The 27,958-nt window shown below is 45.4% G+C and overlaps 1 protein-coding gene across 1 annotated transcript; it reads left to right on the top strand.

Annotated features, from left to right (window-relative positions):
• The first annotated feature begins 631 nt into the window (after positions 1-631).
• On the top strand, positions 632-27,471 carry LPL (lipoprotein lipase). Its single transcript, XM_073345944.2, has 10 exons — positions 632-854; positions 10,810-10,985; positions 12,044-12,223; positions 15,245-15,356; positions 18,405-18,638; positions 19,165-19,407; positions 21,080-21,200; positions 21,970-22,152; positions 24,144-24,245; positions 25,304-27,471. The coding sequence occupies exons 1-10, from the start codon at positions 758-760 to the stop codon at positions 25,320-25,322; spliced, it is 1,467 nt and encodes a 488-aa protein (XP_073202045.2). The 5' UTR covers positions 632-757; the 3' UTR covers positions 25,323-27,471.
• Positions 27,472-27,958: the final 487 nt, after the last annotated feature.

Here is a 27,958-nt window from a genome sequence, read left to right as displayed (position 1 = left end):
ACCTTAATGTTCTTTTCATTCAGTTTTGCGTGTTTAAGGGCTTACCTACGCATGGAGTTATTCAGGCATAGCTATTTGAAAAGGCTTTGGAAGTGGATTAAGCTACAGGAACACAGCACTCTTGTTCCAGAATAAGAATGTCCACATATGGCATTAATCAGGCATTATTAATCCAAATTAACTCAAGTGTAGACAAGCCCTAATTCTATATAGATTCTTATGCTGTACTGAGTGCTTTCCAGAAGTGCATGCCTAAATTGGAGGATCCTTCTGTAAAGGTTTTTAAAACTGGGCTCCCTAGCTGACAGAAGAGCTCAATTAGAGGATCTGGGTTTACAAAATAAATGTGCCGGAGGAGTAATCATCAGCCACTGCTCCTCCCGTGCAGGAGACTCCTCAGCAAACTGCTTAAGCAAAGGCAGAGCAAACTGCAGCTGAACTCCAGCTCTGTAAGGACGCTCATGCTTCCCATCTTCTTGCAGGGAGAGACTGAGTGCTGGTATTTGGAACTGAGCATGGGGCCCCTCCTCCGCCCTCACTTATGATTTTATAGCCAATAGGTGGTGAGGGTTATTTGCATATTTCCATTCACATAAGGAGCCTGAAGCAGTGACAGAAAAGGGTCCCTCCTACTCCAGGAGACCTGCTGGCACTTTTTGCACTTAACTTTAGGGAAACTTTGCACGGAGCTGCAGGCTGCACAAACTGCACTCACTTGATTTCCTCTGGACACTGGAAAAGGGAGACCTCTCCAGTGATGGCAAGGGGAGCATTGCTGGCAGCCCTGGGCCTGTGGATCCACTACCTCGCTGCTCTCTGCACAGCTACTGCCACGACACAAGCCACTGTCCCAAGTAAGTCTGAGTCCTTGGAGTGGGAGAAGCACTAGAAGCTGCAAGACAATATCGCTTTTGCAAACATCAACTGAACTTCTGTTTGTGACCTTATACTAAAGGGATGGGGGGTGCTGGGGATGTGCACAGGGGAAAGGGGGGCTGCTGGGGACGTGCACAGGTGGGTATCAGAGCATGCATGGGGGAGACCAGACTGAGGTGATGGGGGCATGTACAGGTGGCTGTTGGGGATGTGCATGTCAGAAAGAGAAGCAGTGTTGGGGGCGTGCATGGTGGTGCCCAGGGATATGACTAGTGAGATGCAGGGTGACGTTGGGTGGATGCACAGGAAGGAAAAGAGGCATCGGGGCATGCACAGGGGAGATGCGTGGGGCATACATGGGGGAAGTTGTAGAGCGGGCAGGAGGCATGCACAGAGGAGGGTGTGGGGCAGATAGGAGGCTGTTTGGGGGAGACACAGGGAAGGTTTTTGTGGGGCAGGCAGGAGGGGGCTGGGGGCATGCACAGAGGAGGGTGTGGGGCAGGCGGGAGGTTGTTTGGGGGGAGGCTGTGGGGCAGGCGGGAGGGGGCTGGGGCCGTGCACAGAGGAGGGTGTGGGGCAGGCGGGAGGTTGTTTGGGGGAGACTGTGGGGCAGGCAGGAGGGGGCTGGGGGCATGGATGGGATGGTTGGGGGGCAGGCCCCAGGAAGGGGCTGGAGCCATGCACAGAGGAGGGTGTGGGGCAGGCGGGACGGGGCTGGGGCCGTGCACAGAGGAGGGTGTGGGGCAGGCGGGAGGGGGCTGGGGCCGTGCACAGAGGAGGGTGTGGGGCAGGCGGGAGGGGGCTGGGGCCGTGCACAGAGGAGGGTGTGGGGCAGGCGGGAGGGGGCTGGGGCCGTGCACAGAGGAGGGTGTGGGGCAGGCGGGAGGGGGCTGGGGCCGTGCACAGAGGAGGGTGTGGGGCAGGCGGGAGGTTGTTTGGGGGAGACTGTGGGGCAGGCAGGAGGGGGCTGGGGGCATGGATGGGATGGTTGGGGGGCAGGCCCCAGGAAGGGGCTGGAGCCATGCACAGAGGAGGGTGTGGGGCAGGCGGGAGGGGGCTGGGGCCGTGCACAGAGGAGGGTGTGGGGCAGGCGGGAGGGGGCTGGGGCCGTGCACAGAGGAGGGTGTGGGGCAGGCGAGAGGTTGTTTGGGGGGAGGCTGTGGGGCAGGCGGGAGGGGGCTGGGGCCGTGCACAGAGGAGGGTGTGGGGCAGGCGGGAGGTTGTTTGGGGGAGACTGTGGGGCAGGCAGGAGGGGGCTGGGGGCATGGATGGGATGGTTGGGGGGCAGGCCCCAGGAGGGGGCTGGGGCCGTGCACAGAGGAGGGTGTGGGGCAGGCACAGGGGAGGTTGTAGGGCAGACAGGGGGCGGCTGTGGGGCGGGTCACGCACGGCGGTGGGGGCCGAAGAAGAGGGGCCCGGGGCTCGCAGGGGGCCGGTCGCCCCCGTCCCCAGCCGGCTGCGAGGCCGGGCGCGCCGGGGGGCGGGGCGGGGGGCGCGCCGGGGGCGCGTGCGGGGCGGGGCGGGGCGGGGGGCGCGCCGGGGGCGGGGGCGCGTGCGGGGCGGGGCGGGGCGCGCGCCGGGGGCGGGGCGGGGCGCTGGAATGCCCGGCACGCGGGCCAAGGTCACCGGGGCGCGGGGCCGGGCGGGGAGTCCCTGCGGGCTGCTCCGCTCCTGCCCGCCCCACGCTGCCGGCGGGCCCCGGGCTGCCCCTCACCGCTCCTCGTCCCGGGGGCTGCCGAGCCGAGCCGCCGGCGCCGCGCTCTCCGGACCGCCCGGCACGTCCCTGGTGGCGCTGGGGGAGACGGGGGTCAGGCCCCCAGCCCGGGCAGGGCACCTGGCTGCTGGCCCCAAGTGGCTTCCCCATCCTTGAGGTGCGGGTACTGACTGCAGCGAGACGCCTCCAGGGAACAAGCCGCGGGGACTGGGTTATTTTTTGTCATGAGCAAGGTGGCATCTGATTGCCCCGCTAGTGATGACGGCATCTCCTGGGTGGCAGTCGGAGCTGGGTACCGCACAGGAGCCGGGCCCTACTTGCGTGTACTGTTTATTTTGGTGGGTCAAGTGGCCTGCCCAGTTGCACAATAGAGCCTTCATGTAAACACAAAACCGAGTGGCAACATGGATTGGTGTTATAACAAATGCCTTTCAAGAAGATGAAGCAATTAGAGTCAAGTTTGAAGATGAATATTCTAATCCCACAGTGGATATGCATATAGAGCACACACCGAGCATGGCATAGAGGAATATATCACCTAGAGAATAGTCGACTTTCACTAATTTTCACTTTGCTAATCCACAAAACTAATACACTTTCAACAAAGAAACTTTCAACCGACTTTTCATCAAAGGCGGGAGAGAGACTAATGTTTTTAAAAGTCTGCGCAGTTAGAAAAAAGTTTGGACACATCTGTTGCAAACCACCGAGTGAAGCTAAGATGGTAACTAACTATGGCCCAGATTCTTAGAGGTACTTAGATGCCTAACTGCCTTTGAGGAGCTGGGTCTACATTTTTTTTCTCATTATTTTTCTTATAGCTGGCCTGAGCCTTCCCACACATCTCCCACCCGCCGATCAGGTTGGCAAGAGCAAACAGGACAAATGCCCGCTTTTGCCAAAAAAGTCGGGACGGCCGGAACAGGGCATAAAAAAGGGACTGTGTCCCGGCCGAAACATGACATATGATCATCCTAGGCCACAGTGAAAGGAATATATTCTCACCTTGAATCTAATCTTATTCTATCAATGGTAATTCTAGAGCACCCATCACAATAATAGTTTAGTGGCATAAAATGAGAATTCTCTTCCCTCCCAGAGCAAACTTATAAACGTCGTTTTCATTCCTTGCTTTGAAGCCTTTCTACTTAATGTGTTAGTTCTCCCTAATAATAGATGATGTGGGACCCACCTGTAAGAACATCTCAGATCTAGCCGTGCCATAAACTCTCACTGAAGTCAATGGGTGTTTTAGGAGCAGGGGAAAGCAGGATCTGGGCCGCAGGAAACAACGTCTGAATCCTTAATAAACAGGGCACGGTATAATCAGAGGAAGATTATATTTATAGGGCTAAATTCTCAGTTTAACCAGTGTAAATCTGGAGTAATTCCATCTAAATCAAAGGAGTTACACCAGTTTACATTAGTGTAAACGATTAAAAATTTGGCCCCCAGCTTTTAATATTCCTTGTAAATGCTGTGTTTGGGATAGCTCTGCCCGAGCTGCTACTGTAACAACTTTCCAACAGAATCTTTGGCACTTCTGAGAGGGTATATTGGAGAACTAACAGCATAGTGGAATCATAGGATCCTGCTGGATTTATAATGTGTGAGAAAATCTCCTATTTGGGAAACTGGCCTGTACATATACTCCTTGGGCATCATTATCAAAAGGGACCTTGTATTTATTATTGTAGAAGTCGGCCCACAGCTGCACTTTATCATCTTAACACTGTTTTAAAGAGTGATTCTTTACAGTGTTTTAGGATGCTAGGACCACTGAGCTTTGAGGACGGTCCTAAAATGTAGGAGAGATGCTCCAGGGCGTCTAAAGGATGGGAAAGTACTCCCAGTGTATCATTTTACAAGCATACCAAATGCACTTGAGGGACGCAGTCATTCCGCAGGGAATGACTCAGGCTTGGAGCCAGCATGTGTGCCGACATTTGTGCCCACGTGGAGTCCTGCTGAGTCCAAGGGAGCTCTATGCAAGTGCAGCAGTTAGCCCATGTAACATTTATTGCAGGATTAAGGCCACGGAGTTCTTTCCTCACGTGTGGGATGAACAAACTAAGTTGGAGCTCTTCGACAGAGTAGTTAAACAATAGCCTGCTTTATGGGTTGTGTTGTGGAGTTGTAACAAACTGTGATTTTATTGTATTGTTTAAACCACTCAAATCAAATCAAGATTGATTGTTTCTGTAATTTAGCCCTTGCAAAAGCATTTCACTTGTCTGAGTTACAAAACTTTACTTTGTTAGGGAACATGGGCTAATATAAGAAGCTTGGTGGGGTATTCAAGGTGACTGATACGTGATGTTCTATTGCGCTTTATCAGCTGTAGGACTAGTTATCTCAACAGAACTCTCACTGTTGTTTGTGTAAATATTTGAGCATGTGTGTGTTGATTTCAATGGAGCTGTGCCAGCCGAGGATCTATCCCATGATGTTTTTATGTATCTAACAATTTGAATTTCCACATCCGTGTACAAATGATGAAATTCTTGTTTATCCAAGATTCCTTCCTTAATCCACAGTTCAAATCCATTGATCCATAGTGAATAATTATTTAGATCTTATGATACTTTATATCCTGCACCTAGATGGGGTAGTTCAACTTGCTCAAAATTCAGTTCTCAACCCACCTGACAATAGCGATAAATTCAATGAAGGGCACAGTCTTGCTGCCATTGAAGTCAATGGTAATTTTGCCATTGACTTCAGTCGGAACAGGATCGGGTCCATAATGCTTGATTCTCCTCTTATTGATACTACCCTTCTACTTGAGTCAGGAGCCATTTCAATGTCTAGAGAAGTCAATGGGAGTCTTTCCGTTGGCTTCAGTGGGCAACGGATCAGGCCGTAGCGGGACTGGAGTTCCTGCTGATTTTCACAGCTGCAGCGCTGCCAACATCACGTGGTCAAAAATCACAAGTGAAGCCTCAAAAAATCATGAGATTGACTTAAAAATCACAAGGATTTTTTTAAAAAAATAAATATTTATTTTGCTTATGGGTACTTATGGGCACACTTGTTTCACTTATAGATTTCCCGCCCCCTTCCTGCCACGCTCCCAACCAAGAGGGCTAGAAAAGTTTCCTTTTTAACAAAAGGAAGGTGAAGATTCTCTTGTCGCCTCCTGATTCCAGCACCAGGGCTTTAAGAAAAACACCAAATACTGTGAGACTTGGGATGAAATCGCGAGAATGGGCAACATAGCTAGGGCAGGATCAGAAAAGCAAGTTCTTTCAGAGCAGAGTCTGTACTTGGCCTGTTACTCATAACACTTCTACTCCCTTCAATTACAAAAATAAAATAAGCCAAGCATTGTAGATTGCATTATTTTGACTGGCTCCCAGACAAATATTATGGTTAAAATGTGTACAATAAAAAAGCCAGAGTGAATTTCATGGCAAGAAAATGGAATTTCTTTATAATGCATCATCCCTACAGAGATGACAAAGGCCAGAAAATTATACTTTGTATTTAAAAGTATGCATCTGAAAGGTACTGCAACACTGACTACAATGATATTATTCATGTGCTTAAAGCAACATACGTGCTTTCGTACCTTGCTGAATCAGGACCAGAGCAAATACTAATTTTTAAAAAGGAATAATTTTGCTTTTAAAGAGCACTTAAGTCACATTCTCTGAGGCTTTGTCTAAACACAAAGTTGCACCATCTTACCTAAGATTAGTTGAAAACCTCTGTGTGGATATTCTTCATTTGATTGAAACCTGACTTCTATCAATTTTAGCTTATGTCCATTCAGTGCCAAATTCAGCTAAATTAATACAAGCCATTTTAAACCAATAAATGATTAGAGGGGGAATGCAGCAGTTTCACTAAATTGTTTTTAAAACTCACCTTTAGTTAAACTGACATGAGTTTGTGTATAGACAACCCTACATTTCTTTGGCTCTATGTAAGAACTCAACGGTTAAAACCCTGCATCAGAATTTCCTTTCAGCTACTTTACAAATATTAAACTAAAGTTGTGTGATGAGATTTTCTTCTCATTATGGTCACTACAATCATTATGCCTTCAGGAAAAGGTAGTATTATTTGAACTAATTTGTGCTGGTACAACAAAAGACATTGCATTTGGGGGAGGTTTAGATTGGATATTAGGAAAAACTTTTTCACTAAGAGGGTGGTGAAACACTGGAACGCGTTACCTAGGGAGGTGGTAGAATCTCCTTCCTTAGAGGTTTTTAAGGTCAGGCTTGACAAAGCCCTGGCTGGGATGATTAACTGGGAATTTGGTCCTGCTTTGAGCAGGGGGTTGGACTAGATGACCTTCTGGGGTCCCTTCCAACCCTGATATTCTATGATTCTATGATTTATACTTTGAACAGGGGCACAAACTGAACTGGCAAATTTTAGTTTTCTGAGTGGCTGTACATGGCTGTTTAATAATGTGTCTTAGGTGGGCCTACTTTTAGCCCATAGAACCTCTTTGTTATTTTAAAGCAGTATGTAGTCCACATGTATGTAAGCACAGTTCACAGGGAGATCTAGGTTAGATATTAGGAAAGATTTTCCTAACTATAAGGGTAGTTAAGTACTGGAATAGGTCACCAAGGAAGGTTGGGGAATCCCCTTCATTGGAGGTTTTTAAGGATAAGTTAGACAAACACCTGTCAGAGATGGTCTAGATATACTTGGTCCTGTCTCAGAATGGGGTGAGGGACTAGATGACCTCTTGAGGACCTTTGCAGCCTATATTCAGTGTGTGTGAGATATGTATACGAATGAATGTGTAAGTACAAACACACACACACACACACCCCACTGAAATTGCAGATTCTAAATAGAAGGGGGAAAGAATTGTAATTGTAGTGAATTCTAGTTTTAAGATGTGAGATGCAGCCAAATCATCTTATTCTGTGATCTAATCAGATTTGGCATGCCAATGGGAGGTCAGGACAGAACTTGAGGAAGACCTCCAATGAACACCTCAGAACAGCAGGAAGTAATTATTGGTGACTCGCATATACATAATGTACTCTGAGTAAGTAACTACCTGGTGTACTTTGCTGCTGGAGATGCTGCCCTTCAGCTGAATCCCTGACCATTTGTGGCCACTGAAGAGTCCGTGGCACTTATTGTAAGTATAGGGGTGCTAATCCTGGCAGTCTAGATGTATCGCTATTCATTTTGACCTCCTAGCTCTCCCCTGCGATTTCAGCTGGACACAGTAACCACCTTCACCTCCTCTAACCAATGGCTTGTGGCTTTGCGTGGTTACATGATTGATGTGGCCGCAGAGGTGACTGCATTTCAGTGGTGGATGAAATGGTCCCTATGTATAAAGGTGTTTTATGAGGCTGAGTTAATGAATATTTGTAAAGCACTTTGAGCTCCTCCAGTGAAAGGTGCTATAGAAATGCAAGCTCTTCTCGTTAATAATCACCTACACTTCAACGTAAGAGCATTACTGGGAGTTAAGTTATTACAAACTAGAGGGTCTATTTCCTACAGTGTTGTAGCTGTGTCAGCCCCAGCATATTAGAGAGAAGGTGGATGAGGTAATATCTTATATAAAATATCTTTTAGAGGGTATACTCCCAGCTACTCAGAAATAATAGCCTATGTATTGGAATGGACACACTATTAAGCAGATGCCAGTTTAGTCTATATTTTGGATGATTATCAAATAGTTTTAATGCAGTGGGGAATTGCCATGTAATAGCTAAATACAAAGAAAATAGTATAAAGGGAATGCAGGTGGAGTATTCTTGTTTGTCTTCCTGTATGAAAAAGGAACTTACATATGCAAAGTCTTTATGAGGTTCTATGCATTTCATAGTTGAAAGCTGCTTTTATTCCTTTTTAAGACTTTATTGAGTCATCAGTGAGTGGAAAGTTAAACAGTTTGATGTTTAACTAAGAACTAGTCAGCCTCCAGGGCTTTCTTTTTCTGGGTGGAAGAAAAATGATCCTAGTTACACTCAGACTGTTTTTCAGAAAGAAGGTAATGGATTGAAGAGATAATTAATATTTGTGGTGAGAGTGAGAAGTTCTGAATGGGTTGTACATGGTGGGGAGGGGGGGAAGGAAATCCCCAAAGGGGGTAATTTATAAGGAATAGATAAAAGCCAGGTCTACACTAGAAACTTTTACTGGCATTGCAATGTCAGTTAGGGGGTGTGACTTTTCTTTCTTTCTTTATTGCCAGTATACAAATGCCCTAGTGTAGACAGTTCTATTGGCATGAAAGTGCTTTTGTGTGTATAGCTGATATTGCTGTATCACTGTTTATTTGTGATGCTGGATGCTAACACTCACAGTAACAGCAGTGTTTTGTTTCCAGGACTTCAGGGCACATGCAAATACTAACAGTTTAGGCCTCAGTTCAAGAAGGTAATTTAAGCACAGGTGTAACTTTAAGCACGTAAGGAATCCCATTAACTTCAGTGCATCTACTCAAGTGCTTAAAGTTAGGCACTTGCTTAATTACCTTGCTGAATAAGGCAATTTAACTGAACACAAAAGGTTGGGTTTTAAATCAATGAAGATATATATATAATACATGAAATTTACAGAATGACAGTATTGAAAAATATAGATACCAGGCAGGAAATATTCTCTCATTCTTAACATCTTCCTTCCAGAAAATCAACTTTTTGTCATGGAAAAAAATCAAGCAAAAATGGCTATTATTTGTGTGTGTCTTGTAAAAATGCCATACTTTGTATCTTTGTGTTCCCTGCTCTGGGTCTGAGCATTTAATGATTATATTTAGTGATGAGCTGCCAGAAGCTGAAGAACCGGTTCCTTCAGACGCTCCGGGTCTTCGGCAGCACTGAAGGACCCACTGCTGAAGTGCCGCCGAAGGCCCGGAGCGAGTGAAGAACCTGCCACTGAAGGCGCGCAGTGCCATCAGATGAGTAAAAATTCACAGGGGAGCCTCACCAACCAAAAGCTCAGGTGGGACAGACAGGATGGACGGACAGGACAGGAGTTTTCCCACCCCTTTAACAACCGGTTCTAAACCGGCTGCAAAATTTAACAACCGGTTCGCGTGAACCAGTGCGAACCGGCTCCAGCTCACTACTGATTATATTCCCAGAACTCTGTGAAATCCTGCCGCAAATGGTGCCAATAAACAAACTGGTAAACAGAACTGAGAAGTACTGGCTTTTGCTGGGTTGAGAAGAGGAGAAATCAGTACTTGTTAAAAGGAAATCTGCCAACTAAGGCCCCAGTTCAGCAAAGCATTTATGCACATGTCTACATACATCTCCGTTCAGCAAAGCCTGTAGTTAATCACAAGCTGAAGTACTTTGCTGAGAGTAAGGATGGCCTGGATACATCAGGGCCTAAAAAGGGGGAGAAATATTGGTTTCCAGTTTTTAGGAGCGTATTCCAAACAACGGAGGAAATTACTATTATAAAAGTGTATACTTTTTATACTGCACTGAGTGTGAAACCACTCTCTTCCTTCCTCTTGTCATAAAAATGAAAAGCAATTTATATGTTTATTTTGAAAGCAGAGAAATTTCTCCAAGGAAGAACTGCTCATTGCAGGCATAGCATACCACATGCAGTGTCATTACTAATATGCCCTTTCTCCTTCACTAGGATGGAGAGAGAGCAGCTTTTCTTAGAAAGTTGATTATCAGATTGTCTGACGCAATATTGCCTTTGAAACATGGGCTTCTGTTTTGTTAGCTCAGTTTTAATCCCCAAGGCTGGCTTTTGACCTTCCCACTTGCTTTTTTTTTTTAGTCAGAACAAACCTAGACACCCACATTGCATAAAAGCAGGGATGAGTTTGCTGCTACTAATGAATTACTGAAGAATCTGTTTGTTATTGCTTAAGTGATTTTCATTAAAGCTGAAATTATGGGGAAGATACCTCAATAATATGAAGCTTATCAGTGATTTCTCCCTCTTCCCCAACCCCCTAATTTGAAACACTTGGGTATTTTTCCACAATGCAGTGCGAATTGCTTTTCAGATGCACCAGTTTTATATCTTTTCCATTACCAGATTAAAATAAACGCCTAAAATAAACATACTCCTACAATTGGCCAGATTTTACTGTCCTTATTCTGGCAGGGAAATGGGCCTTAGAGCAGGATGAAATTGATTTTACCTTGTCTTCTGACCTCTTTAGATCTGTGACTATCAAAATGCTTGGTTTTTTTATTATGCATCTTCCTGAACCTGTTTTAATACCTGTTCCCAAAATGCTGCCTCCACTATAGGAAGCACCAGAGAAACAAAGAGAGACTTTGAGGGGATCGAGAGCAAATTTTCTCTAAGGACAGCTGACGAACCTGATGATGACATCTGCTACTTGGTCCCTGGTCAAGAAGACACCGTGGCACAATGCAACTTCAACCATACCAGTAAAACCTTTGTGGTGATCCATGGATGGACGGTAAGAGAAAACTTCTCCCGGAGCTGAGCTGTACCCAGAACTCCTATTGTTGTCAGTGGGAGCTCCACAGACAACGAGCAATTGCAGTGTCCAGCCCTGCAGTGAGTTACTTAGAAGCATAGAAGATTAGGGCTGGAAGAGACCTCAGGAGGTCATCTAGTCCAGCCCCCTGCTCAAAGCAGGACCAACGCCAACTAAATCATCCCAGCCAGGGCTTTGTCAAGCCAGGCCTTAAAAACCTCCAAAAAAGGAGATTCCACCACCTCCCTAGGTAACCCGTTCCAGTGCTTCACCACCCTCCTAGTGAAATAGTTTTTCCTAATATCCAACCTAGACCTCCCCCACTGCAACTTGAGACCATTGCTGCTGCTTCTGTCATCTGCCACCACTGAGAACAGCCGAGCTCCATCCTCTTTGGGAACCCCCACTTCAGGTAGTTGAAGGCTGCTGTCAAATCTCCCCTCACTCTTCTCTTCTTCAGACTAAATAACCCCAGTTCCCCCAGCCTCTCCTCGTAAGTCATGTGCCCCAGCCCCCTGATCATTTTCATTGCCCTCCACTGGACTCTCTCCAATTTGTCTGCATCCCTTCTGTAGTGGAGGGACCAAAACTGGACGCAATACTCCAGGTGTAGACTCACCGGTGCCAAATAGAGGGGAATAATCACTTCCCTGGATCTGCTGGCAATGCTCCTGCTAATACAGCCCAATATGCCGTTAGCCTTCTTGGCAACAAGGGCACACTGCTGACTCATATCCAGCTTCTCATCCACTGTAATCCCTAGGTTCATTTCTGCAGAACTGCTGCATAAGCCTGGTGCATTTCAGTGCCATACAGTGAAATGCATTACTGAAACTTGAGCCCATGACAGAAGTATGTTTACAGTAAAAAAGGTTTTACTTTCCCCATTGTATGGCTCCTTCAGCATCTGGTGGGGGCGGGCAGTGACTCTCTCTCACGATGTGTCCGTGCAGCATCTAACCCAGTGAGGCTCCAATCTCAACCGAGGCTTCTGGGTGTTACTGCAATACAAATAATAATGCGACATCTCTTTTCAGGTAACTGGAATGTATGAGAGCTGGGTCCCAAAGCTGGTGGATGCTCTGTATAAGAGAGAACCTGACTCTAATGTCGTCGTTGTAGATTGGCTAAGCCGTGCCCAGCAGCATTATCCAGTATCTGCTGCCTACACTAAACTGGTGGGAAAGGATGTAGCAGTATTTATTGACTGGATGGAGGTAAGCACTTGTACAGAGGGCTAGATGACATGGATTGTGTAGGTGCTCAGAGTTAGAATAGTTTAACAGTACAGTTTAGTTTGTTCTATCTCCATTCTAGATTTCTTTCAAGAGGAAGTTCAGGCCATTCAGAAAGTGTGTGTGTGTGTGATTTTTCTAGCCAAAGATTTAATAATAGAGGCAAAACTAGGTAAATGTTCTACGTGGCCCACACACACATCTGAATTGCTTTGGAGAGATCACAACTGGAAGAGTTTGTGTTCATTTGTAGTCGTTTCAATAGTAGAAAGATTCTGATGAACCAGAGGGAATTCAGAGAGGAATGGAAAGGGATGGAGGGGTTGAATGGTCAGGAAAAGTTAAAAGAATTGAAATATAGCTTTCCTTGAAGACAATGAAGGCAGGGCACATGGTAAGAGAAACTGACATTGAAGCAGACCAATGGTCTAAAGTTAGGTGCCTACATCTGTACTTAGGACTGATTTCATAGATGCTGAGCAACCCCAGTACACAACAAAGTCCACAAAGTTCGGCTGGTGCAAGAAAGAGAATGCTGTCCCTTTTGGGGGCGGTGGGGGGGAACAGGACAAATTAGCCTCCCGCTAGTCTCTTTGCCATCTGCCCAGCCGCTGCTCACCTCCTCATGCCCTGTGCCGGCCCGCCCGCTGCTCTCCTCCTCACTGCTCTCCCAACCGCTGCTCTCCTCCCTGCTAGTCTCCTCAGTGTCCGTCCGGTCCTGTTCCCCCACAACGTCTGCCCACCACTCTCCTCCTTGCCGTCTGCCTGCTCGCCTCCTCACCCCCTCCCGCCTGCCACTTGCCTTCCCGTTTGCCTCCTCATCCCGCTTGCCCTCCTGCCTCATCTCGCCGCCCACCTCCTCACTTGAATATCGGGACAAATATCAGGACCAATCGTACATTGGTTGGGTCACAGGACAAAGGGCTAGATACTGAGACAGTCCCAATTTTTATCAAAGCGTGGGGCCCAGGGCGGCTGCTCCGATTTGCCCTACCCAAGGGATGGCTCTGAGTGGGGCATATTGATTCCCTGAGCAATATTGATCTACTGCTCAGCATCTTGTTTGATGGAGGCCAATACCACATGTCTCGGGAGAAGGTGAAAGAAACCCCATAGTTGGATAATTAAGGAACAACTTGCCCTCAGAAAATCTCTTCCTAAATCCCATGTGTCAGTGATACGTTTCAGGACATACGTTCAAGTGTTTATATGCATAAAATGTCTTAATACTCTCTGCAACTTTGGATGTTCTCATTATCTATCTAAATGTCTAAGGCCATGGCTTCACTGGGGAAAAGGGGTGTTCTTAAATCACATTATCTAACGCAAGAGAAAATCCTAGTAAAAAGGCAGTTCGGAGTCTTCACACGAGTTAGCAGGTCAGGTTCAGAATCCCGCATCCCCGTAGGCTAATTCCACTCCTTGCTGGGAGGGGTTTCAGAAGCACTCAATGCTCAAAAGCTGGCCTGCTCTCCTCCCACTGATGTCAGTGGCCAATGCCAAGTGCTTTTGAAAATCCCCCCTACACTGTTTTAAAACCCCATTAAGAGCTTAGACTCAGCAATCCATTGTTCTTGTATTATAAGAATAGTCTACCAATATCTGAATGGCAGAAGGAGAGGGTTTTTTTAATTTTAGGGTGGTACTAGGGGACAAGACTAAGAAAAGGAAGATATAGGCTAAAAAGCAGGAGACCTTTCTTAGTGGTGAAATCTCTTAAACCAGGGGTGGGCAAACTATGGTCCGGGGGCCGCATCCAGCCCTCCAGATGTTTTAATCCAGTCCTCGAGCTCCTGCCAGGGAGCGGGATCCGGGACTTGTTCTGCTTCGGCGCTCCAGCCAGAGAGCGGGGTCAGGGGCTTGCCCCACTCCGCGTGGCTCCCGGAAGCAGCAGCATGTCCCCCCTCCGTCTCCTACGTGTAGGGGCAGCCAGGGGGCTTTGTACACTGCCCCTGCCCCAAGCGCCAGAGGGCAGGGCAGCATACAGAGCCACCTGGCTGTGTGCATCCATGTAGGAGCCGGAGGGGGGACATGCCGCTGCTTCTGGGAGCTGCTTGAGCTAAGTGCCACCCAGAGCCTGCACCCCAAACCCCTGCCCCAGCCCTGATCCCCCTCCCACCCTCCAAACCCCTTGGCCCAGTCTGGAGAACCCTCCTGCACCCCCAACCCCTCATCCCCAGCCCCACCCCAGAATCTGCCCCCCCAGATGGAGCCCTCCCACACCCTAGCCCCCTCACCCAGCCTGGAGCCCCCTCCTGCACCCTGAACTCCTAATTTCTGGCCCCACCCCAGAGCCTGCACCCCCAGCCACACCCCAACCCCCAATATTGTGAGCATTCATGGCCCGCCATACAATTTCCATACCCAGATGTGGCCCTTGGGCCACAAAGTTTGCCCACCCCTGTCTTAAAATGTGGAATAGCCTCCCAAGTGCCAAGTGGAAACCGCGTGCCTGGGACCCGTTAAACTTGACTGGACAAAGCACCAGAAAATATAGTACAGGGAACAATGTTGCTATGGTAGCAGGGTAGTGCTGTGATTCGTATGAAAATCAATGATGGGATATGTGCACAGCTCACCCCTCTCTGAGATGGGCAGTGATGAGAGCAGCATATACGAGGACAGCCTATGATTCTATAGCCTTGCTTGACATTAATTTTCTTTAGGAGAGGATTTTCAAAAGCACAAATGGGAGTGAAGTGCCCAACTCCCAATGGCTTTCAGTGGGAGTCTATCTGCCCTTTGTGCCTTTGAACTGTAGAACCACAGGGTTAGGAGGGATCACAAGGGTCATCTTGTCAAGCCCCCCAAATCTGCCCTTAATCTTTTACATGGCACCTAATCCTGTCCCCACTGAAATAAACGTCAAACCCTATTGTCTTCAGTCAGGGACTGAGTAGGTTTACATTAAATTGCAATTTTTCAGATACCTTTTTTGTCTTAATTGTTTTGGTTTTGCACCCTTGGAATTTAAACTTTTTTTTTTTTTTAAATCTTCCATAGGAGCAATTCAATTACCCACTCGACAACCTCCATTTGCTGGGCTATAGTCTTGGTGCGCATGCTGCTGGGATTGCTGGAAGTCTGACCAAAAATAAGATTAACAGGATCACTGGTAAGAAACACCCTGCTGTTTATCTGTTTGTGTGCTCACAAAGAGAGAATGGGGGACTCTGTTTCTCCCCTGGCTTCTTTCTCTCCTACCTTCGTCTTGACATTTGGTTTGGTTTTAGTTAGGGCTGTTGATTAATCAAAGTTAACTCATGAGATTAACTCAAAAAATTAATTGTGATTAATTGCAGTTTTAATCGCACTGTTTAACAATAGAATACCAATTGAAGTTTATTAAATATTTTGGATGTTTTTCTACATTTTCATATATATTGTTCTGTGTTGTAATTGAAATCAGTGTATATTATTTCTGATAAACAAAAGAAATAGTATTTTTCAGTTCACCTCCTACAAGTACTGTAGTCCAATCTTTTTGTCATGAAAGTGCAACTTACAAATGTAGATTTTTTTTGTTACATAACTGCACTCAAAAACAAAACCATGTAAAACTTCAGAGCCTACAAGTCCACTCAGTCCTACTTCTTGTTCAGCCAATTGCACAGGCAAACAAGTTTGTTTACATTTGCAGGAGATAATGCTGCCCATTTCTTATTTACTATTCCACCAGAAAGTGAGAACAGGCATTTTCATGGCACTTTTGTAGCTGGCGTTGCAAGGTATTTACGTGCCAGATATGCTAAACATTTGTACGCCACTTTATGGTTCGGCACCATTCCAGAGGACATACTTTCATGCTGATGATGCTCGTTAAAAAAATGTGTTTTAATTAAATTTGTGACTGACCTCCTTGGGGGAGAATTGTATGTCTCCTGCTCTGTTTTACTCACATTCTGCCATATATTTCATGCTATAGCAGTCTCTGATGATGACCCAGCACATGTTCATTTTAAGAACACTTCCACTCCAGATTTGACAAAATGCAAAGAAAGTACCAATGTGAGATTTCTAAAGATAGCTACAGCACTCGACCCAGGTTTAAGAATCTGAAGTGCCTTCCAAAATCTGAGAGGGACGAGGTGTGGATCATGCTTTCATAATTCTTAGAAGAGCAACGGTCTGGTGTGGAAACTACACAACCTGAACCACCAAAAAAGAAAATCAACCTTCTGCTGGTAGCATCTGACTCAGATAATGAAAATGAACATTCGTCGATCCGCACTGCTTGGGATTGTTGTTGAGCAGAATCTGTCATCAGCATGGACTCATGTTCCCTAGAATGGTGGTTGAAGCATGAAGGGACATGTGACTCTTTTGCGCATCTGGCACGTAAATATCTTGCGACGCCAGCTACAACGGTGCCATGAGAACACCAGTTCTCACTTTCAGGTGACGTTGTAAACAAGAAGCGGGCAGCATTATCTCCTGCAAATTGTAACCAAACTTGTTTGTCTGAGCGACTGGCTGAACAAGAAGTAGGACTGAGTGGACTTGGAGGCTCTAAAATTTTACATTGTTTTGTTTTCAAATGCAGTTACTTTTTGTACATAATTCTACATTTGTAAGTTCAACTTTCATGATAAAGTGATTGCACTACAGTACTTTTTACAGTGCAAATACTTGTAATCAAAAATAGATATAAAGTGAGCACTGTACACTTTGTATTCAGTGTGGTAATTGAAATCAATATATTTTAAAATGTAGAAAACATCCACAAATATTTAAAGAAATTGTATTCTATTATTGTTTAACAGTTCGATTAATCACACAATTAATAGCAATTAATTTTTTTAATCGCTTGATAGCCCTAGTTTTAGCAATGGTGATTGTGCCTATGTTTTATGCCTTTTATTGTTGACTTGCTTGGCCTATTGTGATTATTGATTTGTGTGATGATGGGCCCCAGAGGGCTGAACCCCACTGTGCTAGGCCCCACTGTGCTTGACCTATAAAGCAAGGAAAACCCCCAGTTTGTCTGTGGGTCTGTCTTCACTGCAGAGCTAGTTCAGGTTGTTACTCTGATATTGCCTCTAACCTCCTTCCTGTCCACCCGCAGAGTTTTGTGTTGCTTTAAACCTAGCTTGGTTGGCCCTGCTGGGGCTATTGGCTAGATCACAAGTGCTGCTTTGACTTGGGTTGGTAACCCATGCACTTTGCAGTGAGAACACAGGCTAACTCACTTGAGTGCTGATAGTCCTCCAGTTCCTTCCCACAATTTTGTTCCCCTCTTCCCCCACTTTTGCCCAGAAAGACAGAACAAGACTTCACAATTCACTGGGACTCCTAGGAGAGAATTGTAGAGCAGCTCAATTCACTGCAACACAAGAATCATGGATATGCCCCCAGAACCCCTAGTGTTCCCCCCAGATGAGTGCAGCACTGTACCAGTGAGGACGGAGTAACTTGGGTAGGGTATTGCAGTGTCGATGCTCACAACCAGGTGAAGCTAACCCCGGTGTTCAGACCCAGGTGCTGAGCCCCTGAGTTAAACTTAGAACTGTCCTAGCAAGGTTAACAATCTGTTTTAGACCCGTTTTGCCATTTTGCTATGGGAATTTGCACAGTAAGGGAAGTGGATGCAAGTGCCACAATTGAAACTTTTATTTACTATTAGAGCAGGTCACTTTTTTGACTTTGATGCAATTTTGAAATTAGAACTTTCTTTAAAAATCAGGAACACTGACGATCTTTTCCCCCATTATTCATCTCCCGTTCTCCCCCCCAACACACACACACACACACACACACACACACACACACGCTTGTTTTTGTACCAGCAGTTGAGCTGGTTGAAATATTTCAATTTTTTGACATTTTGAATTTAAAAAACTTCAAATTTTCAAAATCATGGAAAAATGGGAAAACATTTTGAGAAAAGTCATTTTTTTCACCGGCTATAAATACTGCAAACATGTAACAGTTAAACTGCCTCTTTTATATACACCATATTCTGTGTATTAATAATAATAATTAATGAAGCTTTAATGTCTATTTAATGCTTTAGCATACATGAATGTGTGCTTTCATTAATGTATTTAAGGAGGTGACAATGCAAACAAAACAACTTTTAAACTAAGGCTCCCAAACTTGGGGCCTGTAGCACAGATTACATCAGTTTCATCTATTGACTTGGATGTTTTTTACTCCCATGAAGGTTTAGATCCAGCTGGACCTAACTTTGAATATGCTGAAGCAACCACACGCCTCTCCCCAGATGATGCTGATTTTGTCGATGTCCTACACACCTACACCAGGGGGTCTCCAGATCGCAGCATTGGGATACAGAAGCCTGTTGGGCATATTGACATCTACCCAAATGGAGGAGGCTTCCAGCCAGGCTGTAATCTAGGTGAAGCTCTGCGCCTGATTGCAGAAAAAGGCCTTGGAGGTAAGGCTAGTTGGGAAAGAGAGAGCTAACACCTGCCCAAGTGATCGTGGGGTGGGGGGACTTTCAACAGCGCCTAAGGGCTGGGCTACACTGCAGCTGGAAGTGAGTTCCAGCTCGGGTAGACATACGTAGGCCAGCTTTGATTGAGCTAGCATGCTAAAAACAGCAGTGTAGCCATGTCTGTGTGGGCCCTGGGGTGGTCTAGCTGGCCCAAGCAAGGACCTAGGGCCCGGGATGGGACAGTACTTGGGCAACTCATCTGTCCCGCCCCCTGCGCCGCTGCAGCTGTGCTGCTATTTTTATCGAGCAAGCTTAATCGAAGCTAGCATGCTGCATCTACCCAAGCTGCTCCTTGCTCCTCCAGCTCCAGCCGAGGTGTACCCTGGGCTACTTAGGACCACTGCAAGTCAATGGGGCTGGTGCGCCCTAGGCACTTGTGACCATCTCCCCATAAAGCCCTCATCTCAAATAGATTGTTTTATCACTGATCACTCTGACCGGGGAATCTGATTATCTTCCTTCAAAGATGTGGATCAACTGGTGAAGTGCTCTCACGAACGCTCCATCCACCTCTTCATCGACTCCCTCTTGTACGAAGACAAGACAAGCCTGGCCTACCGCTGCAACACAAGGGAAACCTTTGAGAAGGGGCTGTGTCTGAGCTGCAGGAAGAACCGTTGCAACAATCTGGGCTATCCGGTCAACAAAGTGAGAGCCAAGAGAAACAGCAAAATGTATTTGAAGACTCGCTCTCAGATGCCCTATAAAGGTAGGTGGCAACCGTTTCATTGTGGAAAAGATATTTTGTTCACACTGCATTGTGTGGGAGGAGAATGATGATCTTGCCTCTCTGCAAACTGATGTCAGGAGACGCTGAGCTCCTGAAGATCTTGGAGGTTTTTCCGTTAAGGAGAAGAGGGTGGGGAAGTTGAAGTAACAAAATGTTAAGAGATCCAAAGGGAAAAGGACCTATCTTGTCCAGTGTAGTCAGTAACTCTGCTTGGAATAGTCTGACTCTCTGAATTTTTCCATCTCTTTCTTTTCCAAACCAATTCTTACTGTTGCTGGAAAAACTAAAAGCAAACCCAAGTGTGGTGAGTGACTTATTCTGAGATGTGCAGTCATCAGACTCAAACTCGATACAGTAATGTCTGTGCCAGAGCCTGTCACTGCAAGACGTACACTTTTTTTTTCCTGATTGCCACAGTGGCTGGTCTGAAAAGGAAATTTCTGGAAAGAATCTGAAAGCTTTCAGCTAGGGAAGGAACTGTTAAGGTAGATGGCTGGCTAGGTCAGCCTAGTAGCATTGACAGTAACATATGAAGGACCCAGTTATGGCTTTGCCACAAGCACTGAGTAAGGAGCAACAAGAAGCTGCACTACTGCAGAAGTAAGCCGAGGACAAGCAGTACTCCAAGTTTCTCTGGTGCGGCCAGTGTTGGCACAGTGGCCAGACTGGAGTTTGTGGGTGTTTACAGTGCAGTGGTGATTCGCTGAACCAGTTACAACAGGGGTGGGCAAACTTTTTGGCCCAAGGGCCATATCGGGGTTGCAAAACCATATGGAGGGCCGGTAGGGAAGGCTGTGCCTCCCCAAACAGCCTGGTCCCCGCCCCCTATCTGCCCTCTGACTGCCCCCCTCAGAATCCCCGACCCATCCAACCCCCCCGCTCCTTGTCCCCTGACTGGCTCGTCCTGGGACCCCCCGCCCCTAACCGCCCCTCTGGGACCCCACCCCCTATCCAACCCCCCTGCTCTCTGTCCCTGCTCCCCGTTCCCCCTGACTGCCCCCCGGGACCTCCTGCCCCTTAGCCAACCCCCCCCCCCCCACCATGCCGCTCAGAGCGGGAGGACAGGCTTATTGGAAAGCCTGGGAGGTGGGTGGGTGCAAGCCACACTACACGTGCAGCGGCATCCCTGCTGGGGAGGGGGCTCAGCGGTGGAGGGGCTGGGGGCTAGCTTCCCCAGCCGGGAGCTCAGGGGCCGGGCAGGATGGTCCCGCGGGCCAGATGTGGCCCGTGGGCCGTCGTTTGCCCACCTCTGAGTTACAATCAACTTCACAGGGACTCTTTGCATGAGAAAGAACTACTCCTTTGAGTCTGGGCGTGCAAGGTTAGCCCCAGCACCGAGACACTTGAACCTTTCCCGTGAAATGATACCAAGCCAGTACTGAAGCCCAAGCGAACAGTTTATATTGCCATTCCAATGCCAAGCGCAAATAACCCTGAAGTATTTGATTCGGCCATCCTTGCTCCTGTTAAGTAATCCTTAACACACGAGAGTCCCCTTGATGTCCGTGGAACAACTCACATAACAAAGGGCTAGTCGCCTTGAGCAAGGGTGGCAGATCCAGGGTTGTCAGGTTTGCTAGTTTCTTTCTCTCTCTGTCTGCAGGCTGTTTGTAATGATGAATTTTCCTTTTCTGTTCCTTCCTCCACCCAGTCTTTCATTACCAGGTCAAGGTCCATTTTTTTGGCAAGGTGAATGTGACCAAGACAAATCAGCCATTCCTGGTCTCTTTGTATGGCACGGCCGATGAAAGCAAGAACATTGCTTTGATACTGTGAGTATCAACGGAAATCCAGACAAGCACAAGTACAACCCACTGCTCACAGGGTCTCCTGCTAGGCCTCAGTCACAGAGGGTATGAATCTATTGCAGCCCCAACTAAAGAACCTGGCTCTCTAGCACGAACAGTAGAGACTTCTGCTTTGAGCTCTTGTGATTCAAATGTGGCTAAGATAGCAGCTGTCAGCCGTGCAGTACTGAGGCTTAGCATATAGGCTCCCTAAGGGCCACTTTGATCCAACAGAGATTTGAAAAAGAAACATCAAGTCACGCTTGTGGCTCGTCATAATCAAAAATTCTCCAAGCCAAAAAAATTCAAGACCTTATTGTGGCATCAGTCTCTTTAAGCAGAGCTCTCTGTGGAAAGCAGTGGAGAGTTCTGCTTACACTAGGATAGCTTGGATTTGCTGTTATGCAAGAGTGGTGCTCTTCCCCCACCCCCCCCCCACTGTAGAGCCTTAATGTCATGTTCCCATTGAGTTAAAGGCAAAGACTTACATGTAACTTAACATAGTTTTGTTCAACATGGGTCTGCCACAAGCCACACAGATGGGGGGAGAGGGGGAGGCGCGTAGGAGCTGACTAGCAACAGATTGACTCAGAGATGGGAGCTAGGGTGGGTTGTAAGGGCCTGAGCTGAAGTCAGTGGAAAGATGCCCATTAACTACAGTGGACCTTGGATCAGGCCCGGAGTGAGACACTTGCCCATCTCTGAAAATACACAAGGGCCCACTCACAGATTGTAACTTTTTTTTTTTCCACAGACCTGAAATTTCCACAAACAAGACCTACTCCTTCTTGGTTTACACCGAAGTCAATATTGGAGACCTCCTCATGCTGACATTGCAGTGGGAGAAGGAATCCATTTTCAGCTGGTCGGACTGGTGGACCTCCTACGCTTTTGACATCCAGAGGGTCAGAGTGAAGGCAGGAGAAACTCAGAAAAAGTAATTCAGTTTAAATTGCTTACAGTAAAAGTTCAAGATTGGATTTCATTGCCAGTGTGTCAGGACTCTCAAGATACCTGGTGGGGGCGGCAAGTAATTAGGAGCATTTGTTTGAATAAAAGCCAGGGGTCAGATTCATAGATACATGCTGGTTGTTTTGTGCTGCTGTAGTGATGCAAAGAGCCATGAACCTGGCTCAAGCAGCTAATTAGGTTAGGTTTACAGATGTTTCACATCACCATAGCAGCTACAGCATCTCAGGGATTCTGGTCCCATAAATTCCACTCAGCACCAGTCAGCCATGCACTTAAGTATGTGGCTAACATTAAGGATATGAGTAATCCTGTGGACTTCAGTGGAACTATTCTTGTGGGTAAGAACCTTGCTGAATCAGCGACTTTGATCGTATTTGCAGCCCCTCTAGCCTGCCTCCTTCTGAGCATTTGTGTAAATAACATTTTCATCACAAAGAATGCTCATGAGAAGGGAGGGATTCCTGAACACCGTTCCACATTTGTATTCCCACAGGAAGTGTGTGTGTGGCCATCTTGGAAGCTCTTTATTCGTTTGGGAATCCTCCAATCAGGAGGGCAGCAACGGCAGCATGTGACTTTGTTGCGAATGAATACCGCATACCCAAAGCAGCACTCATCAGTAGTTCAGAAGCAGAAATACATTCACATAAACCAAATTTAGAACAGTGACCATATTCATAAAGCTTGAAATCTGTTGGCAGAAAATCTGAACTGAAAAAGGGACTTAAATCTGTCTAATTGTTTGTAGTGTAATACATCCAGCTCTGAATTTTGTACAGTAGTAAGTTTATCAAAATACACAGTAAAAGAGCTGGACAAATATGGAAAATATAATCAACAAGTAGCTTTGGCCAATAAAAGCAGCTGCTGGGTTTGGGTGAAATTGGCAGCATACTTCATTCACAAAGGTTCAGGAGAGCAAGGTTTTTAACCAAGAATGTTCAGAGAAAGCAAAAGTCACATGAATATTCATGTGTGTAAACTCCTGGGCCAGAATTTGCACTGGAAGTGAGGTTCTTCCAGCCATTTAAAAAACATGTCATTAATCACAAAGGGTGAAATTTGGTGCAGAGGGCCTGCAAAAAGTCAAATTTACCTCCTTTCCCAAATTTCTTTCTGCTTGTATAGAAGTGCTTTCCTGAATCATATCCCAAGAGCCTGATTGCTCAGCACCTTACACTATAACCTTTTAGGAGTTGAGGTCATTCAGCACTTTGCAGAATTGGGCCAATAAATGACAGTTTGGGAGCATGCAGAATTGTCACTCTAAGTGGAGTAGCCATTTGTCCATAACAGTGCATTGGAACAAGTCAGTGTCTTTTTAAAATCTCTTACCAATGAAGTTTCATTGTACCTAAGTTCACTAGAAACTGCCTGGGCTGTTTGAAATGTTACAAATGACACTACGGGAATGTTTAAAAACAAATACCCTATCTGAAAAACAAAACCAGTATCTTAATGTTCTTTTTAGCACTGTATAAATAGATTTTTTTGGTTTGTTGGCATTTTTAAAAATTTTTTAGTTTGGACAAAAATGTTTTGGTAAAATAGTTTGTTTAGACTTTTAAAGGAAATTCTGAAATGGAAACTTGTTGCAAAGCGAAATTTAAATATTTTGTTTAGAAAGTGTCAAAACAAAATTTTCAAAGTGTGTTCTTTTTAGGGGGGGGAGAGTGAGGGGGAAGCGTAGGGTTGAAACTAAAAACTTGGCCAAATTGACGCAAATTGGTGAAATGTTTCAGTGTTGCCAAACCTACCTTTTTTGCTTGGAAAAAAATTTCAGCTGAAAAGTTTCTCCCAGCTCTAGCCGTTCCTTAGCCAATTGCTCCTGCATTTAAGAAAGAAACGATACCATCCTTGACAAAGGCACACTGGTTCTGGGCATTGATTGCATTCTCAGAGCTAAAACGGCTGTCCCTGCTCAGCTGTGTGAACAATCTTATGTTTGATCTGCAGGATGGTGTTCTGCTCTCAAGATGGGATCTCTCACCTCAGAAGAGGGAAGAAGGCTGTGATGTTTGTGAAATGTGCTGATAAGCCCAACAAAACAGACAAAGGGTAAGAGCTCTCCTGGAACATATGATGCCACACAGACAAATCAATGAATGTAGAACATTGCTTTAGGGATGGTCTCAGTATTGGCTGAAACCAGGCAGTACCAAAAGCCTGGTGAGAAAACTGACTTCCATGGTTATGCTGGTCAGTGCTTGGTGAGCTTTGGGGAAGCATATGAACTTTGCCAAGGTTATCAAAACTCAAGTGACTGAATATTTGGGCCTGGTTCTCTGCTACCCTGTATAGTCATTGACCCTTGTGCAAAGGGAGGGCAGAGGGGTCGTAAATCCCTACCAGGCTTACATCCATGCTTTGCACATGAGCGGCCAGGTCAGGTATAAAGTGATGCCTTCTAACTCATCAGGAAGCAAACACACTTTTTTGTCTTCAGGACTGTTTGCGCTTTCTTTTAAAACATGTCCATCTTTGTTTGGGCTTTACAGCTAGGTTTCAGGCCATCAGTGGTGGGGCAGTATTTGATATAGTAGCTCTTTTTAGGTCTCATGGGTGCACCTGTCTATTTAGGTCTCAGTTCTGCATAGTGATGTACCAGACCCTCGCTCCAGGGCTAAGTTCCAGTGAAGTCAATGGGAACTGTTGGTGCTCCGGTTTCAGAGTAACAGCCGTGTTAGTCTGTATTCGCAAAAAGAAAAGGAGGACTTGTGGCACCTGAGAGACTAACCAATTTATCTGAGCATAAGCTTTCGTGAGCTACAGCTCACTTCATCGGATGCATACCGTGGAAACTGCAGCAGACTTTATATACATGTCTGCTGCAGTTTCCACGGTATGCATCCGATGAAGTGAGCTGTAGCTCACGAAAGCTCATGTTCAAATAAATTGGTTAGTCTCTAAGGTGCCACAAGTACTCCTTTTCTTGTTGGTGCTCAGGACTCCTCTAAAAATCAGGGGTGTGTGTGTGTGTGTGATAATTAGTGACCAACAGCCCTCAAAGAGTTGAGCAGCTAACATATTGTCCCACAAAACAATTGTTTAGACTTCTTACAAATCCCACAAATAAGGCTAATATAGGTTATAAACTGTTCCTATTTCTCTTTTAGAGACCAGTCAAGACCTTAAAGAAAGATCAGCTCTTGAATTTTCTGAAGAATGAAGTGAATGAAACATTTCTGCTTTGGATGGAAAAATAATCCCCATTATGCTGGGTGTTCAGAACTGAATGTATTGAAATATTTAGCAGCTGTAATATTGCTGGCCTTTTAGTCTGCTATTCCTAGCTATTCTAGGAGACGCTTTTGTTCAGTGTCTCAGAACACACAAAGTGGTTACTTAACTATAAAGAACACATTAGCCAAGTAGTTTAAAATACTTCTACAGAAAGTGTAACATCTTGATTACCGGGAAGAATTAAGAGTTATTTTGCCTCAAAATACCACCTTGTAACAAGGTTTCTTGATATAATGTACTGTATAGCAAATTCCTAGTATTTATTGAAAAGTCTCATTTCTGGGCCTGTATTTTGGCTTTTTTAACTTGATTTCTTAATTTTTAAAGACTTTTCTAAAACTGGACAGATGTCTGTTTTTGTGGTTGGGCAACTACCATTCAGCTAATTAATGAGTTTAAAGACCCTTCGCTGACCCTAGCTCAAGGTGGTCAAATACATATTTAGCATGTATTCCTCATTTAGCATTTCCTCATTCGGGAAAGCATGCACCTGCTCTTGCTAAGGCTGGTACTCAAAAGATGCCCAGGACTGAATGAATATGGAAAGAGAAAATTCTGGATAATAACGAATCGTACTTGAGGTAAACTCCAGAGCTGTGAGTACCGATTTAGCCTTAGGTATGACCTGTTCATCTCTACTCTGTTAAATAGTTCATCCTGCAATACCTTTCCAATCATGGGAGATGCTGGCATTTTCTTTGTCCTGTGATGATATTTTAACATTAATGGGTAACCTCTTTTTCAAATAAAGCCATCTAAACTCTGACATTGCGCTAGATTAGGGGCTTCAAAAGAAGCAACAAACTGGAAACTGCAGGAAACTTATTTTTATCACCTGTTTACAACAGCAATGCAAAATGAGGTGAAAACCAGGCCATTCTGCTCTGACACGGAGTTTCAGTCATTCGAGCCACAGCTGTTCTAGCCTCGTGTTCACCTGTATTTTCCAGACATGAAAATGGATCAGCTGTATGATCATCATTCCCTTTGCTGATAGTCTTGTTTCCAAAGACCACTCTCTATTTATTTCTTGCCTATGACATAGGGGTAGAAGCTGTGAGCTGCAAGATTGTCTGTCTGAAATGTCACAAATTTCAGTAAGGTGCAGCATCTAGGCCATTCAAGGAGCCTGAGTGTATTGTTCACAAAACACAATGCTCTGAGATCGCTTGAATTAGAAGTGTCACAAACACACACACAAGTACTGTAAAACTGAAGGGTTGGCTTTTTTAAAAAATAAATAATGTACATTTATTCTAATGCCATGAAAAGTTCAGTAGCTTTCTTTTATTAAATCATAAATCAAAAACTGGGGAGGAAATCCTGAGCTAGAATATGATTACATATCCGTGTTTTATAATCCTTGCATTTATTACAAAGCATATGGTGAAGGTAGCATTTGTGCTAAGTCATCCAGAAGAAAAACCTACGCCTGTCTGTATGTTGTTTTTCTCAGTCCGCATACCGTTCATTAGCTGATCAGGTGAACAAAGAGCTAACCCAGTGCAATAGGTTGGAATGCCCACAATTCAAAAGGTGCTAAAAATGTGATGTCTTAACCCAGTGAAGTATGGCTGAGAGGATAAGAGAGCTGCTTGGGATTTGGAGCATGTCACTCAAGTCCTCTAAAAGTGAAAAAACAAAGTGATTCATGTTTCCAGTTGACGTTGCTTTTACTTGCATTTTCCTGAAAGTTGAGCTCTTTGAAAAGACGACCTGTGAGGACATGTATACTTTTAATACAGGATGTAATAAAACACCTACAGCACTTGAATGCCCAATGGTGAAAGGTTTCTATACATGAGGACACATGATTTAGCTTGAAATGTTATTTATTACCTGTAAATATATATATTTTTATGTGTGTAAAGGTAGTTTGTATATATTGCTGAGATTATCAAGACTATCTCCATTTATACAGCTGTGTGCTATTAATCCTGTATATAGCTTTCAAAGACCTACTTAACCATGCTTATAAAATAATGCAGTGTAATATACATTTTCTAAAGAAAGCATCTCAATTTTGTACAGAATGGAAACCCTAGACTTCAATAAAATTGTCAAATGAATTCCCTAGTTAAACTAGTTTTGTTTTGCGGAAATAAGCATTGAAACATTAGTAGTATTTTAAAACTGACAAAATTTGCTGGACTCTGGGAACAGGTAGAGGGAGACATTTTCAAAAGCAGCTAGTGATTTTCAGTGCTTCCGGTTTTGGTTGCCCTCCTTGAGATGCCTTAAAGGGGCCTGATTTTAAGGAAAAGGCCGAAAAAATCAGAACCTTTTAAGATGGGCACCCCAAATAAAGGCTCCTCAAATTGCTAGCCACTCCTGAAAATCTTGGCCCAAAGGAAAAAAGTAGTTAATCAAATGTTGGGCCTTCCAAACTTGACACTGTCCATTTCTATAATGTTGAAAGTCTTGTTTTGTTTTTTTGCATATGGCATAATTACATTTCTAGGGCTACCAAACACATGACTAGAAACTTGCTCATGGCTGAGGTGTGCTTGGTGCAGCTAGAGGGATGG

The sequence above is a fragment of the Lepidochelys kempii genome, chromosome 5 (assembly GCF_965140285.1).
Source record: "Lepidochelys kempii isolate rLepKem1 chromosome 5, rLepKem1.hap1, whole genome shotgun sequence".
NCBI classification, from domain to species: domain Eukaryota; kingdom Metazoa; phylum Chordata; order Testudines; family Cheloniidae; genus Lepidochelys; species Lepidochelys kempii.
This window is presented reverse-complemented; position numbering and strand designations above follow the sequence as displayed.